This window comes from Sarcophilus harrisii, chromosome 2, assembly GCF_902635505.1.
Source record: "Sarcophilus harrisii chromosome 2, mSarHar1.11, whole genome shotgun sequence".
Taxonomy (NCBI): Eukaryota; Metazoa; Chordata; class Mammalia; order Dasyuromorphia; family Dasyuridae; genus Sarcophilus; species Sarcophilus harrisii.
Genome location: NC_045427.1, coordinates 420391377 through 420408186, shown reverse-complemented (window position 1 = coordinate 420408186; position 16810 = coordinate 420391377). Strand labels below are relative to the sequence as shown.

General features: G+C 40.4%; 1 protein-coding gene across 5 annotated transcripts in view; it reads right to left on the bottom strand.

Annotated features, from left to right (window-relative positions):
* Positions 1 to 6663: 6663 nt before the first annotated feature.
* The window catches only part of TOX2 (TOX high mobility group box family member 2), a 298324-nt gene continuing 288177 nt past the window's right edge, over positions 6664 to 16810 (bottom strand). For all 5 annotated transcript variants that reach the window (XM_031953845.1, XM_003756917.2, XM_031953844.1 and 2 more), the window contains 3 exons: positions 14652 to 15071; positions 12481 to 12611; positions 6664 to 7747 (listed from right to left, as the gene is read on the bottom strand). In XM_031953845.1, coding sequence (XP_031809705.1) covers positions 7711 to 7747; positions 12481 to 12611; positions 14652 to 15071 — 588 coding nt within the window. In that variant the 3' untranslated portion in view covers positions 6664 to 7710. The remainder of the gene's footprint in view (positions 7748 to 12480; positions 12612 to 14651; positions 15072 to 16810) is intronic.

Below are 16810 nucleotides of genomic sequence, written 5' to 3'. Positions count from 1 at the left end.
TTATGACAAATCTGTAGTCAAGCAAAGACAAATCCCTACATTGGCCACATGCAAGAATTATGTCTTAATCTGCAATTGGACTTTATCCAGAGGTAGGTAACATGTTTTACTTTGGGTTTCAGAACATTTAAGTCTTTTAAAATTATTTAGGAACACACTGGCTTTCCTTCTAGAACCCCTATGACCGGTTTTATCTAAGTATCCTCTTTTATGTGAATGATTGCATCTTTGGGGAAGAATTTCAAGGCCCTGATACCAGGAATTCATTTGCTTGACTGGAGAGATGAGAATTGTCTGAGATAGCTTCTGCAGGGAATTTTATTACTTTCTCAGATTTCATTTAAAAAATGATTTGAGCTTGATCTGGCATAGCTGGGGCCATTGGTGATAGCAGGTTCCAGGGACAGGGAAGCCCAGGGGTTTTCTCTGTAGTAGGCCTCTGCTCTCCCCTGGCAGGTTCAGGCCTCCTCAGTGCCCAGTCTGTCCAAGCAGTTTCCTGGAGCTATTTACGTCAAAGTAGCCTGATTGCTTGTGTTGGGAATTTCAGTGGATGTTTGCTCAGGTAGGAATGGGACCAGAAATTCTTCCCCCAAGGCAGGAAACTCTCTGCTTTTCAGGAATCAGAGTGTAATGGCTTGCCATTCCTGCGGAGCATGGGGACCCTTCCTTGTCTATGGCCAGGAGAAGGTCACCTTCTCCTGCTGTTAACATATGCTCAGGCCACCTGTAATAGGCATAAGCACAAGTCCTTCATTTCCTGTGTGAGGTGGGATCAGGACAAATCATATTTGGGTCAGAGACTGCAGAAGCACCAAGAAGTTAGAAGATATGCTTTGTTTGATTGAGGAACTGAGAGATGATTATACAGTATTGGGAATTTTTCATGCAGAGCAGCCATTCCTCTGCAGTACCTGGAGCATTGAGAAATTAAGCGACTTGACCACGTCATAAAACAAATATTTATTAGAGACAGGACCTGAATCCAGGTCTTCCTGGAGGCTGCTTCTGTTAAGGGGGCAAATCTTATTGAGAGATTCTATTAGTGCTAGTATCTGTGTGTAGTGGAAAGAAACTTGGCTTGGGAATTATAGGATCTGAGTTAGAATTTCAGCCCGCCATGTGACTTTGGGCCAGTCATTGAACCTCTGAATTTTCACATCTATAAAAAGAGAGAATTGGTTATTTATGATGTTTAAGGGCCCTTAGGCTGAAAAGGAGGGAGAAAGGGGAATGATGTAACTAACAGAATTGAAAAAGGGTGAATGGTCTGATTTTTTTCCTTAAAGGGGAATGAGGTAGGTTCTTCAGTAATCTGTGACTTCTTCCCAATAAAGCACAGACCCTTCTCTCCTGAGTGAAATGAAGGGATTAGGACAGCAAGTAGTTAATTGTGGAAACCATAACGATTCCATCTTGTGACTCAATTCTGGAACTAGCCCAGTTCCTTTTCTGTTCAGTTATGGTTTAGTTCAAATTCTGTCTTGTGAGAAACTTTATCCAATTATGGGGAAAAAAAACTCTCTAGTCTTGCATGGCTAGGAAACTGGACCACTAGTACCTGCTACTTGGAGACCTTTAACCAAAGACCTAAACTAGGTCAGTTAGACCCAAAGAGTGATGCAAGGGGCTCTCTCACAATTGTACCTCTCAAGCAATCTGTGTGTTATATCTGAAAACTGGTCCCATACTGATCGATTAGTTATTGTTTCCATGTTACTTTGATTATCTACAGATATTTGCAAAGGATATGAATAATTTTCAGATGATGAAATTAAAGCCATCTATATTCATATGAAAAATGCTCTAAATCAATATTGATTAGAGAAATGCAAATTAAAATGACTCTGGGGCACCACTTCACACTTCTCAGATTGCTTAAGATGACAGGGAAAGATAATGATACATGTTGGAGGGAATGTGGGAAAACTGGGACACTGATGCATTGTTGGTGCTGTTGTGAAATGCTCCAACCATTCTGGAGCGATTTGGAACTAGGCTATAAAACTGTGCATACCCTTTGACCCAGCAGTCTCACTGTATCACAATGAAGTCACAAAGGAGGGAAAAGGACCCAGGTGTGCAAAAATGTTTGTAGCAGCTCTTTTTGTAGTGGCAAAGTATTGGAAAATGAGTAGATGCTCATCAATTGGTGAATGGCTGAATAAGTTATGGTATACAAAATATATGAAATATGGAATATTATTGTTCTATAAAAATGATGAAGAAGATGATTTTAGAAAGGCCTAGAAAGATTTATGTGAACTGATATTGAGCAAAACAAGCAGAACCAAGAACACACTGTACAAAGTTAATAGCAAGACTGTGTGATTAACTGTGAAAGACTTGGTTCTTCTCTCCAGTTCAGTGATCCAAGGCAATTCAAACAAACTTTGGATAGAAAACACTATCTATATCCAGGGAGATAACTATGGAGACAATGTAAATCAACACATGCCATATTTACATTTTTTTCTTCTGTTTTATTTTTTCTCATGGTTTTTCTTTTTTGTTCTGATTTTTCTCTCCCAACATGATTCATGAAGAAATGTGTATTAAAAAGCTGATGGACGTGCATAACCAGAAAAAACAAAAAATTAAAAAAAAAACATTATTTACAGACACTTGGAATGAGACACCTCCTTTTTAGATTCAGGGAATTAAACCTGTTTTCTTTTCCCCTTTCAACTTGGAAAGTCGCTAATCTTTCATACAATTATAAATTAGATCACTTAATGTTGTAGTTTCCTTTTAATAAATTGCTCCTATTTGATTAATTGTTTGTAATATATAAAAGTCTGTCTCCTCTTCAATGTCCAGGTTTAAGCTTTCGTTAGGCAATTGTCATTCATTGTTTTTCTTTCCTTCTCTCTCCCTTTTCCATTTCTCCTCCTTCTTCTACTCTCTTCTTTCCCTCTTTTTCCTTCCCTCTCCCTCTCCCTTTCCCTTCCTCTCCCTCCCTCTCTGCCTCTCTCCCTCCATCCTCCTTCCCCCTGCCCCTCCCTCTCCCCCTTTTTCCTTCTTTAGGTTTAAGTGACTTGCCCAGGGTTACATTAGCTATAAATGTCTGGATTTGATCTAAGGTCCTTCCAATTAGAGAGCCCATTCTCTACCGTTGCGCCACCTAGTGGGTCCTGCATGCATTGCTTAATAAATTAATGGCGTTTAGTAGATCGAAGCGTTGTTTTCCAAATCATTTCATCTTTCACCTGCTGCATCCCTCATTTTAATTTTTTCTTCTTCTAACCAAATCAAGTTAAACTGCCCAGAAATAATAGTAGTTCTTTTTTGCTCCTTTTGGCTCTTAATCCGGGACACTGGTGCAGGGGAAAAGAGTCTTGGACTAGGGCACTTGCCAGAGCTCTGCTACTGACTCACTTTGTGGACTTGACCAAGTTGTGTCCCTTCTCTAGGTCTCAAGTTTCCTCTTCTGCAAAATGGGGAGATTGGACAATGATGATGGAGAGAGATAGCACTACTTAACTTTAGTTTTGCTTCTATTCTTTCTCTAAGGACAATGATTTTTGTCCTAGAAGGAACAGAATAAAAATGGCTGTTAATGGGGAATTGGAATACTAGATAAGTAAGGAGAGATTAAGAAAAAACCTCATTAAATGAACAGAGCAACAACTTTAAAGAAATGAGTTGAAAATTCAAAATAGTGGAATGATCAAACAAGTTGTGGTATATGATTGTAATAGAGTACTACTGTGCTATAAGAAATTACTAAAGGGATGGTTTCGGAAAAACCTAGAAAGACTTATAGAAAACTTATAGAAATAAAAAAACTGGGAGAAACTGATATAAATTGAAATGAACAGAACCAGGATCAAGTGTGAATGACTTGGCTATTCTCACTAATACAATGATCTAACACAATTCCAAACAACTCATGATGAAAAATGTTATCTGCCTCCAGAGAAGGAACTAATGGCTTATATATATATATATATATATATATATATATATATATATATATATAAGATATATATATATATATAATGCCATTAATTCCTTCTCTGGAGGCAGATAATATTTATATATATAAATAATAAATAAATATATATATATATAAAATGCCATTGGTTATGTATATATATGTATATATATATATATATATATATATATGAACTTTTAAATTTTTTCTTGTTTTTCCTTGTTTTTTGGCTAGTATAGAAATGTGTTTTATATTGATATATATTTTACATAGGGTATATGTTTTATATACCATTTCCTTAGTTACTTCTTATAGCACAGTAGTATTCCCATCACAATCATATGCTTGTTTAGGCATACCTCAATTTTGAACTTTAAACTCATTTCTTTAAATGAATTGCTTTTAATGAGATTTTCTCCTTTTATGACTTTACATGTATAATGGGGATTATATTGCTTGCCTTTACAGTAGGTGGAAGAGGGACTGAAGAGAGGGAGGTGATTTGTAACTGGAAATAAAAATTAAGAGAAAAAAGTAATTCTAGTCACTGGATCTGAATAAATGTCTTTCAGGGAGATGAAAGAAGTGACCGATGGGATTGCTGAACTAGTGTGGGGGGTGTTTGAAAAGAAGGGAGAATGAGGAGTGATATAACAGAATTGAAAAAGCATGAATGGCCTGATTTCTTTTCCCAAAGGGGAATGAGGTAGTTCTTCAAACCATTGGCTTGTGTGAGCTTGACTTGAATTCTTGGCAAAATTATAGAATATATTATTAAAAGAATGGTTAGTGAATATCCAGGAAATGAACAGTAATCAGGAAGAGCTGCATTGGCTTTGTCAAAAACAGGTCAGGCAGACTGACTCCATTCATTTTTGGGCAGGGTCATTAGAACTCTAGATCAGGGTAATGCTAACAGTACAGGATAGCTGGATTTCAACAAGGTGTTTGGCAAAGATTTTTATATTATCCTTGTGAACAACTTAGATATTGGCTGAGTCATACCTGGTACAGTTAAGTGGATTTGAAATATGAATGACTGGACTACAAGTGTCATTACTCTTTGGTTGACTAATGGGACAATGCCAACTTAGCCATATGGCAAGTGGGATACTCCAGTGGAATATCCCAGGGATCTGTCCTTAATTTCGTTCTGTTCAATTTTTTTCTTAAACCAATTTCTTGCATGTTATGCCATTATATGTAGACTTAAATGTCATGCTTATCAAATTTGTTGATATCACAAAACTAGGAGGAATTTACTAACATATTGGAACCAAGCCAGCATTTCCAAAGATCTCAAAAGGGCTAAATTAGTGGACTGAATTAAAGAATATAAAATTAAATAAGGGTAAATGTAAAGCCCTACATTTGGGTTTATAACTGTACTATTACAAGATGGCTAGACAACATTGTAGGCCAGTAGTGTGACATGACAAGCAGGGAAGTCAATGGAAACTTTGGTTATGTGGACAGAGATATAATGCCCAGACTTAGGAAGGTTATACTCTCATCGTACTCTGATCTGGTCAGATCTCATCCGGAGAATTGTATTCAGCTCTAAGTGCTACATTTTAAGGTAAACATTATAGATTTAGATGGACAAATTGAAATGAGTACAGAGGAGGAAAACCTGTTCAGTAGGGAGTCTTGAGATAGTTTTATATAAGCATTGGTTGGAGGAGTTGAGGATGGTTAACTTGGAGAAGAGAAGATTTATGTGGAAATATTAGTTTTCTTCAGTTTGCATAGGGAAGAAGGGTTAAATTTATTATGTGTCTCCCAGAGAACTGAATTAGGTGTGGAAGTTGCAGAGAGATAGACTTAGGGTTGAAGTAATGAAAAACTTCCCAGGGATTAGAGCATATCCAGGATGGATGATCCATTGTTGGAAAGGCTGACCCTATTCAAATATGAATTGAACAAGATGGTCTTCATGACCCTTTCCATTTTTGAAAGTCTGCAATCTCTATGGTTACTTCCAACCTGAACTAATGCTCTATGACTACACCTGCTGATAAGCTGAGCCAACAAACTCCTGAAATTAAGGGAAGAATTGGGTCCTTCTGAGTTCACCTGTCAAGTTTATTGAGGTCAATTTATTAATTTTGGTGATTATAGTTAAATCAATCAGATGAATATCTTTTTCCTGAGCTAAGCCGGTAGACAGTATAATATGGTGGAAAAGCTCACTGGATATGACATTGCTTCTAGGATCAAATATAAACTACCCCATTCAGTTTCAAAAGAACTTCAGGACCCTTGTTCTGATATCCAGATGAACTGGCCTCCTTTTCTCAGTTCCTTATGTACAACATTCCACCTTATCTTGGTGCCTTTGCACTGGCTGCCCCCCTGACCCTCGCCTGGAATGCCCTCTCCCCCATCTCTGTCTCATAGAATGAGATGTGGGGTCAGAGATCTTGAGCTTGAATACTCCCTCAGTTGATATAACTTGTGTAATGTTAAGCAAATCATTTCTCCCCCCGGGCCTATTTTCTTATTTGTAAAACAAGGGGGTTTGGGCCATATGATTTCTAAAATCTCTTCTAGTTCTTAATCTGTGATCTCTTTTCCCCCAACCCCTGATATAAACCTGATCTTAGGGTTAGGGATCTAAGACTGTCTGGGGTCCTGAGAAAAAAGGACCGTGTGTGGGTCACGGCCAGAGTGTAGACATGTGTGGGTGTCTTGCTCACAAGAGAATAACAGACAAGTGGTTTGTTTTCTACTTTTAAGAAGTTTTATTATAAAGAAAGTTTGAGATAAGCATTGTGAACCAAAACAAATATGTCAGGGCCAAGGGAGTCCCTTAACAAAGAAAGTCAGAGCAAAACTAAATGGAAATAAACAAACGCCCCTTCCGAGAAACTGTAATTCTTGTGTATTTTTTTTCCTTCCTTTTCCATAAATAGACAAAATCATCATCAGCAATTTTAAATAGATGGACATATGGCTGAAAAAAATAACAATGCCAGGCAACATGGCTAGAAACTGTCCATTTCTTGCTGTAGAAATCATAGAAACAGGTTTGGCAGGCTTTTTATACACATCTTCTGTCTATGTATAACTAAAAAAATGTGCTACAGTTAATATAAAATGCTTTTTACTAGAAAGTAAACTACTATTTTTCTTCCACAAAAAAATCTTAAAGATGTCTTCAGCACAGGTCTAACACACTTAGTAATCTACTGACGTGGAGCCAACACACTCACGCCCAGGACAGTGGGCGAGTTTGTAAAACTGGGTTTGCATTTCTACCAGCCCTCTGGCCAGCCGCCCGCCCCCCTCCCCGTGAGGCATGCCAGTGGGGTCTTTGTGGATTTCGGGATTTACTTTGCTGGATATCCAAGGCCTTTGCATGTACACTATTCACACATACTTCACATTTCCTTGCATGGGTTGAGTGCCATTAGCAAGTCAGAAGGCGCAGTTTGCTATGGGGCTGGCCCAGCAGGGAAGCCTGGTCCAGAAACTTGGGGCTGTGTCTAAGAGCAGGTCACTAGGGAAAGAGTTTGGAGCTAAGCTAAGCAAATGAACAGAAAAGGGAGTCTTGTTTGTTCTTTGGGGTTGGAGGTGGGGAGGGACCTAGCGAGCTCTTTGCCTTCAGAAGTTGGCTTTGGAGTTGGAAGAGGAACTGCTCCCCAGCTGGGCAATGTACAGGTGCCTTGGAACAGCCCTCCAGTCCACCAGGACTTGCTCGATGCTTCCTCCCAGTGTCCAGGCCCACATCCCCATGTCCTTCCTCTGAGCCTCGGAGGGGAGAAATGGCCGGTTTAGGTGAGGTAGAGAGACTTATCCCTTGGGAGCATGCTGAAGGGGAAAAAGAGCAGAAAGCAGTCAGATGGATGGCCATGGTTGGGACATTGATGTCACCTGGGGGTATTTGACCGCCCCCCCCCCCCGGCCATGAATCCCCCCTCACTCAAATCTGATCTCAGCCTGGCAACAGTTATCCATCTCTGGCTCATACATCACTTCACCGGATCCTCAACATTCAGTGAGACAGGCAGATTGTAGAAATGGAGGCAGAAATAAATAATTCAGAGGAGGGGCAAGCCTATCAAACTTCCACCCCGAGTAGTGGGATTGACTGATTATTGTGCAGATTCTAGGACAGATGTTTTAGTAGGAAGAGTGACAATCTTGAGTATACTAAGCGTGGCTACCAGTGTAGTTAGGGGACCCAAAACCATATCATATAAGAGAACAGAAGAAAGTTCATAAGGAGGAGGCTACAGCAACTGCTTATTTCAAATAGCCAAGAGAACATCAGGTGAAGGAGGGATTAGTTTTGTTATATTTGGCTCATTCTAGGACAGAACTAGAGCTTGCAGGGAGCAATTATAGGAGGCTGATTTCAGCTCCATACTTGGAATAATTCCTTAATAATAAGAATCGTCCAAATGATCTGTCTGGAAGACAGCGATCTCCCCATCACAGGAAGTGACAACAGTGCAAGGTAGAGACTCGATGACCCATAGAAGGGATTCACATGCTGTGTAGGCAGCTGAACAAGATGTCCCATGCAACTAATCTCAGCTTTGAGAGTCTGTGACATAAGGGGGTGATACGGGCAAAAAAATTGGGGCAAGACAGGGAAGGGGAATGGAAAGGAGGTGATAAGGAGGCAAGGTCCTGGGGGGATGGACTTTTGGAAACCTGGTTGGTCTGGGGACCCTATTAGAGGCAAATAGAGTTCCATGAGATGGGCCCTCATAGAAACTAGTGGTAGCTTGGATGCTAGAAAGTGGTTTAGCCTCTTGATCACTGATACTCTGGTAATCACTGGCCTAAATTCTATATTCATTTTAGCTTTAATATCATTTTTTTTGCGGGGGGTTGGAATTTCAAAAGCCAGAAATCTAATAATTTAACTATATCATAACATAGTTCCACAGGACCATTTCTGGGGTTTAGACTCTAAATTAAGAATTTAACAGAACCTTAGATGGCACCATTGACTATAGCAGAACCCCATGTACCTTGGAATGATGGTTAGGATCTCTGGGATTAGACAGTCACATTTAAAGACCAATAACTCTGTGGGTAGGTTTGGATATAGAAGGAAGAGATTTCCTCTTTTGGCAAAAGCTCATTTATAGAGGTGATATATATAGAGGTGTTCAGTGGGTTCCAGAAAGAACTTTGCCTAAAGCCTCCAAGGTTGTCAGCGGCAGGGCCAGGAGGAAGACTCAGTTTTCCTGATTTATGATCCAAGACTCCTTCCTTGCCTCATCTCCTTGGGCCAGACTTGCTTTATAAAATAAATAACAATATCACATTGACCTTAATGTAAAATGGGGTACTGCTATTTCAGGTCCTGTTTACGCTTTGGAGCTGAAAATATCTTTGCTTCTGTTGGGTTAATTCTTGAGACTGGTTTAGATTTTATACATTGTTCATCCTTCAGAAATGATTTCATTAGTTCCGGAAGAATGAAACTAGTCTCAAAGGCTTCACTCACTGGCATGTAGATTTAGAGTTAAGATTGATTTAGTGGTCATCGAGATTGGAAACTCAGGAATTAGGAAAGGCAGTCTGGAATGAATGAGCTCCTTGATGATCCAGCTGACTTTCTGAGTAAGGCAGCTGGTGTGGCCATAGGCTAAAAAGGATTTTCTAGACCTACCTCAGGCCTCACCTGAACTTGAAGCCAGCATAGATAGCTGATCTCATAAAGACACTGCTTCATATTCAACCTAATTAAAATGTATTTTGACAATGGGAAGATTCACAGAGTTTGAATTAGTTAATGTTTTTTAATTGTCAGATTTTCCAAACCATCTTCCAAACAATGGATCTTTTAGGTCAAGACTAAACTTGAACAATTACCTATAATAGGGAAGAACAATGAGCAAATACAAGAGTGGTACGATGTTTATGCTTTTCTTCAAGGATACTTGTTTAAGTAAGGCTACCTGCCTCAAATCTAGCTGGTGCAGGGGATGGAGTACTGGGCTTGGAATCAGAAAGATTCCTCTTTGTGAAGTCAGACTTGACTGAAAAATGACTGAACAACAAAATCTGTCTCAAATCTAAAGTATTATTGTAGAAAGTGCCGAGATTAATTTGTGAAACTTGTGGGACTGAGGTCACTAAAAGGCAATTACACAATAATTTACAAACATCCTAATCAAGGCTAAACAGCTTCAAATTTAAATAAATTCTTAGTTTTGCTGATTCACGGGTTCAAAATAATCAATTGCATAATATTATTAAGAATTATTAAGAGCAGCTGAAGCCAAGTGAAAATGATTTGAAAGTTTTCCTTTTGGTGGGAAGCAGCAAATGGGTCAATGGGGTGGTAGAGCATCCAAAAAAAACCTAATATGAGAGGGTCCTCTCACTAGAGGGCTTCAAGTGAAGGCCTGATGATTGTTGGGGAAGCTATAGGGGATATTCTTGGTCAAAGATGAATTGGATCGAATGGTCCACTGGTCTTTTGCCAGTGAAATATTAGGGCATTAAAAGAAGCAGTGTCTACCTCTCCCTGTTCAGACTTTGCTGGAGTACTATGTCAGTCCAATGCAGGTCATATTTGACCTTGCTGATGTTGTTGTCTATCCTTCATTTTTGAAGAATTCTAGTGACATGCAAGTGAATTGGGTTGAAGTGAGGGAGGGCTGGGCAAAATCGCCAGCTTCATTTTTTTTTCTAGAGCCATTGGGGTCCAGTGCCAGATATAGACCAAGAAACTGGAAATGGGACAAAGTGAAGCTCACCTAAAGGGCACTGAGAAGGGGAATGAGAAGATTCAACACAAGAATCCACTCAAGGAGTTGACTAAATTTAAACTGGAGAAGAAATTTGAAGAGTGGAGCAATATGATAGCTGTCAATCAAACCTCTATCTGGAGAAGAGGGAGCAGATACGTTTTGCTTGGGAATAGAGCAATGATGAGAAGTCACAAAGCAACAGATTGTGGCTCAGTATAAGGGAGAATTTCCTAATAATTAGAAGAGGAATATGTTGCTTTGGGAAGTGGAGGGTTCCCATGATGGGAGGTCTTCTAGGGGAGCATGGATGATAACTGCTCATCTTATTGGAGGGAACTTCCAGCTTTGTGAGTTGTGCAGTTTTAGGTTTGGAGTTAAATATGGTCTCTGCTACTTATACCTCAGTCAAGTCATTTACTCTCTCTGTGCCTCAGTCTTTTCATCTGTAAAAGGGGAGTGTTGGATTAGATATTCTCTAAGATCCCTTCTCATTTAGAATCCCATAATCCCACCTTCTATGATTCTATGAACATCCTTAGAATACTTCTTTTCCATAGCCCCCCTTAGATTTTGTTGACATCTACTGGAGGGACTGACTGCCTCGTGCAGTAGAGGGTTTAAAAAATAATGACATAACCCACAATGAAGACAATTGGTTTGAGTGATCAGAGCATATTAGGTAAAATATTTTTCTATCTTAACCAGGGCATTGCTTGATCTGTGCTCACTTAGAAAGCAGAGTGATAGGCTTCGATCGTTGTCTTTTGCCCATGCATTCATACCTGATCAAGGAGCATTTTATGCAACTTCCTGTTGAGATTAGCTTGCACAGAAGGTACAATTTCATGATTTCATTTCCCTTAATTAGCAGAACAACTAGCTGTCAGGTTCCTCCTGAACCCCCTTTAATATGTGCCAATTTGAGCTTTGCTCAAAGGAGATGGAAAACTGCCCAGCAGAAGTGGCTTCCGGGCTAAGAGAACATGACTCGCTTTCAAAAAGCAGAAGTAAAAGAAATCTCCTATATAGGGGCTCCCTCCCCTGCCAACTGGAACAATTTCAATGGGAACAAGGAAACCACCTCTCCACTTTACTAGACTATTGTGGGGAATACGATCTCCCATCTCAGAACAGCAGAATGTGCAGAGTGAGTGAGGCTCTGGGAAGACACCTACGGAACTAGCCTTCTGCCAAGGAGACCAAAGGACTAATTGTGCTCCCTGATGTTTTCCTGGTCACAAACTTCCTAATGTTTCCCTCTTAATCAACAATATGAATGGGATTTTGGAAAGTGAGTGAATGGAGAGACATCTTACATTTAACAGAATCACAGAACATCAAAGCTGGAAGGGACCTTAAAGATTATAGAATTAAATTCTTTATTATTATTAAGAAATAATAACAATAGCTCTGTAGTACTTTAGATAACACTCTCATTTGATCTTTTTAAATAGTGAGCTATTTTTATGCCCATTTTACAGATTGGGAAACTGAGACTCAGAGAGCTTTCCCAGGGTCATGCAATTAGTATATGGCTAGTATGGAGTTCAAATCCAGATCCTCCTAATTTTCAAATCCAACATTCTATCTATAGCACTATACTAACACTATTTTACAGATGAGAGGACTGAGGCACTGGGGAAGGACTTGCCTAAAGTCACATAGGGAGTTAGCAGCAAAGCAGGGACAGACTCTAGGTCTGCCAGATCTCAGTGTAGGGTGGTGCCCAGCATGCTGGGTTGCCTGTATCAGTGGTCTCTAATGCTGGCTGGAATTAACTGAATCGGGTTCTCCGCAATCCCTGAGAAGAAGCACAAAGTTACTGACCTGCAGTGGTTAATGCCACACTCTCGGTTAGGGTAATCACTGTCCCAGTCGCTATTTCCTGGGGTGTTAGATGTGCCAGGGGAGCAGGAGCCAACGCTGCTTTGGAACTCAGGTGAGATGTGTGAGAAATCCTGCAGAGAGATGGGACAGAGAGGAAAAAATACAGAAACATTACAAACCTGAGTAGGCAGGAACCCAAGCAGGGAGCAAGCAAGGGAAGGTGCCCTGCTCAGAAACATGTGGAGTCTGATATGGCAGAGAGCAATTCCTTCCTTAGAACTCATGGCACTAGTAAGCCAAAGCCCCACATCTATGATCTAGGATGTAGTATACCTGAAATCACCTTTATCGTTATTTTAGGAAATTTAGACTTCTTACTGAGCAATTCCTGGAAACATTATGATGCACTGGAAAGGCTAGAGAATTTGGAGCATGTGAATCTGGGTTCAAATGTCATTTTTCCTATTTACTGTCCATTTGATCGCAGATAAATTATTTAACTTCTCTGGGTCTTAGTTTCTTCACTTGAATAATAGGAGGGTTGGAATATGTGATCAATAAGATTCCTTCCAGATCTAAATCTAGATTAGATCTTAAACTGGAATAGCTAAGGGAAAAAAAGATCCATTGATGGTTTTCTGATCTGTCACTTTGAAGTCCATTTGTAACATTACGACAAACCAGGGATAACATCCCTAAACGAAAAGGACACTTTAGTTCTGTTGGGAGATCTGTAGCTGATTGAATGTAGATACTATTTCTGTTGGCTAATGGAGGGAGAAACTAGGAGCCTTGACCCCAGAGTTAAAGACCCTCTCCCCTTGCTTGCAAAGGAGAACCACTGTGACCAATTGGAAGAATAAGGTTTATATCAGGCCAGAGTGACCAGAAGTTGCTGAGCACATCTATATAGCAAAGGGTATATTTAATGATATATAAGCCAATGGTCAGTCCAACTTCCCTCAACAAAACCTGTGGCATATTTTAGCACCCAGGCTTGGATGGCCAAAGCCTATATGCTTTTCTCCTCCTGCCACTCCCTTTACCTCTTGATGCTCCACTTTCCATCTCTGAAAACATTAAATCAAGATTTCCATCATTACAGAAAATAGTAGATCTAGTTATTCCTTTCATCATCCCTTTAATTTTCCAAAGCAAAATACCATTCCTGGCCATCACTTCGCTAGAGCTAACTTCAGATTTTTGGAATGTAAATCCCTTGAGGTTAAGAACTATATCTGATTTTGTATTTGTATCCCTAATACTTTATAATACCTTAAATAGATGCTTATTGATTGGTTGGCATAAAGTAGGGTTTAATAAATGACCTTTCATTCATCCATTCCTCTGTTCTAATTGAATCTAATCCCTTGATTTCAATGGATGATATGAAAATGTCATTCCAATGGTAAATAATATTCAATGCAGGTCATTTTTACCTAAGAACCATCATGCAAATATGCATATTTTCCTTCTATTCACCCATTTCTCTTTTTTGGTTTATTTTTTTTAAATTTATAAAGGTAGTCCTTTGGAACTACTGGCAGTAGAACTTGTGTGTAAATTCAAACCTCATAGTATGAATGGGATTGCATGGAACTATCCACATTCTCCCAAATAAGGAAATGCAAATTTCTAGAAAGGAGGAATTATTTCATTTTTGTTTTGTATCCTTAGTGCCTAGAACCAGGGGCATTGGGAGGGGGTTGGTCCTTCAGTCCACATTTCCCTCTTTCTCTCTCCCCAAACATTACAGACCCCTACTCCTGGGATGATGAGAGATGAAAGAAGGGATTCCTCCCTTCTCCCTCCCTGGGCCTTAGATAGCTGGAGGAGAGGTTGCTGACCCGCTGACCCCCTTTCTTCTGGGATGCCCTGAGGGCATGTCCAGATGATGTTGCCACTTTATAGATTCTTAATAAATATTTTATTGAATGAATTAAAGGGAAGAACAAACATGTGGGGAGCACAGAAGAGAGATTTTTCTCCTTGGGAAGCCAAGAGGCCTATTCCTGGGTTAGACACAAAGGCCTTGGTCAGCAGAGCTGTGTTTTACACAGCTGTAATCATTGAGTTACCCGTCCTGTCTCCTTAGGAGTTACAAGGGTGGCTTTGCCATCCTGGGCTGAGCAGGGCTGGACCTGGTGCTGAGTCAGGAAGGCCTCACTCACCTGCTGCCCCGGAGGCGAGGTACTCATCGGGGGCTGGACCTGTAGGGCCATGGGCGGAGGAGACAGGATGGACTGCTGGGGGACTGGCTGCATGGTGAGGGACTGGTTGAGGATGGCGCTCTGGGGGTGGTGCAGGGCCAGCTGCTGGTGAAGAGGAGGGCTGATCTGGAACGATGGTGGCGGTGGCGGCGGCGAGGCACTGATGCTGGGCAGCATGGATTTGGAGTTTAGGGTCCTGGAGAGGCTGGGGTGAGGGTGGCCACGGTAACCCTGGAGGTCAGACGGGGACAGGAACGAGCCAAGGCCTGGGTAGGGAGACGAGGCCTGGGGTGGTATGGAATACATGGGCTGCTTGGGGGGAATCATCTTAGAAGGAGGATTGGGCGGGGTGGTCTTAGCCTCAGTCTGTTCAGCAGAGCTCTGAAAGGGAAGCACAGGATAAGCAAATGACAGTGATGTGCGTAAGAAAGTTCCATTCGGTGCCTTCTTGTACCCTATAGAAAGGGACCTCTCCCTTGACATCTATTCCCTTGGCTCTGCTTTGGAAAGGGCTAATGTAGGCTATGGGACAAGAAGGAAAGCCTTCTCCCTAATCCTTATTAATCATTTCCCTATTCCTTCCCCAGTTAGACTGATCCATTGGTTTTATTATTATTATTATTAATTTTAATTTAATTTAATTTTTAAAATTATAGCTTTTTATTTAGAAGTTATATTCATGGGTAATTTTTCAGCACTGAAAATTGCAAAACCTTTTGTTCCAATTTTTCTCCCACCCCTTCCCCCAGATGGCAGGTTGACCAATAAATGTTAAATATGTTAAAGTATAAGTTAAATACAATATATGTATACATTAGACTGACCCATTATAAAGAAACATAGCAGTCTCCTTATATTCCAAGGAACTTTGGGAAGCAGAAGGATCAAGACAAGACTCTTGGGACCCACTAATAAGTTAGTGGATTAAGGGTTAGCCTTCTTATGGAGAGCACAGCCCTACTTTCTGGTCCTGTAGCAAACAGGAGTTAGGATACAAGGGGATAGGAACTAGATTTGTAACCACCTTGGCAGAGGGAGCTCCCAGTAAGGACTTTCCTTTTTTAGTGCAGGTCGGCACATTCATTGCAATTATTCTCAAAGAGTTGCCTGGATCATTGAGAAATCAAGCAACTTTCTCTGACTCACAATCAATATGCGTCAAAGACAAGACTTGAATTTGGGTCTTCCTGGCTCTGAGGCTGGCTTTCTGTCTATCATCCCATACCAATTCTCAATCTATAAAGAGCCTATGAAATAGCAGCTATTAAAAACATTGATACTGAAGATTTTATCTTGCTCCCCATGTCCATCCATCCTCAGCAATGTTGCCCAACTCTGAGGGTCTTTCTTGAATATTTCTCAGCTGGCATTTAGCCAGACACATACTCCATGTTCTCTTTCTGCTTTTCTTCTCTTCCCAAAGGCTTAGACCTGGTATTAAGTTCCCAGGACTCTCAACTTCTAAGACTCTGGGAGGAGAGAGTGAGGCTGACAGCTTTGCACAGTCTTGCCTCACTTAAATCCAATTCACTTCAAGCCATCAACCTTGTGATGCCATTGATCTTCTTCAAGAGAGAAGGATAAACAATAACAACCTTCCCTCCCCAATCATCTTCCCTTTAGCTCCAAAGTGATTTTTCTAAAATGTAGATTTAACCATGTTAATTCTCTATTCAATAAGTTTCCTCTAAGATCAAATAGACATTCCTCTCTTTGGGCATTTTAATCCCTTAACAATCTGGCTCCCACTTAATTTTCCAGACTTGTCACTCTCCCTTCCCACTCTCTGTTTCTGCCAAACTGGTCTCATGCAGGGCTCTATCTTTTGCCTCTGCACAGATCATTCCTCATGCCTGGAGCTCCCTCATTCTTGCCTCTTGGAATTCCTATTTTCTTCAAAGCATGGCTCACACAGAATCTCCTACACGAGGTCTTAGCTGATTTCCCAGAGCTATCAGAGATCTCCCTCTAGGAATTACTTTGTATTTAATTTTTAATTCACATGTTATTCCCTAACATCCAACAGAATGTAACATTTTTGAGGGCTTGTACTGTTTTGGTCTTGTCATCACGGCCCCAGATTAGTAAAGTTTGAGGCATAGGAGATACTAGAATTCAGT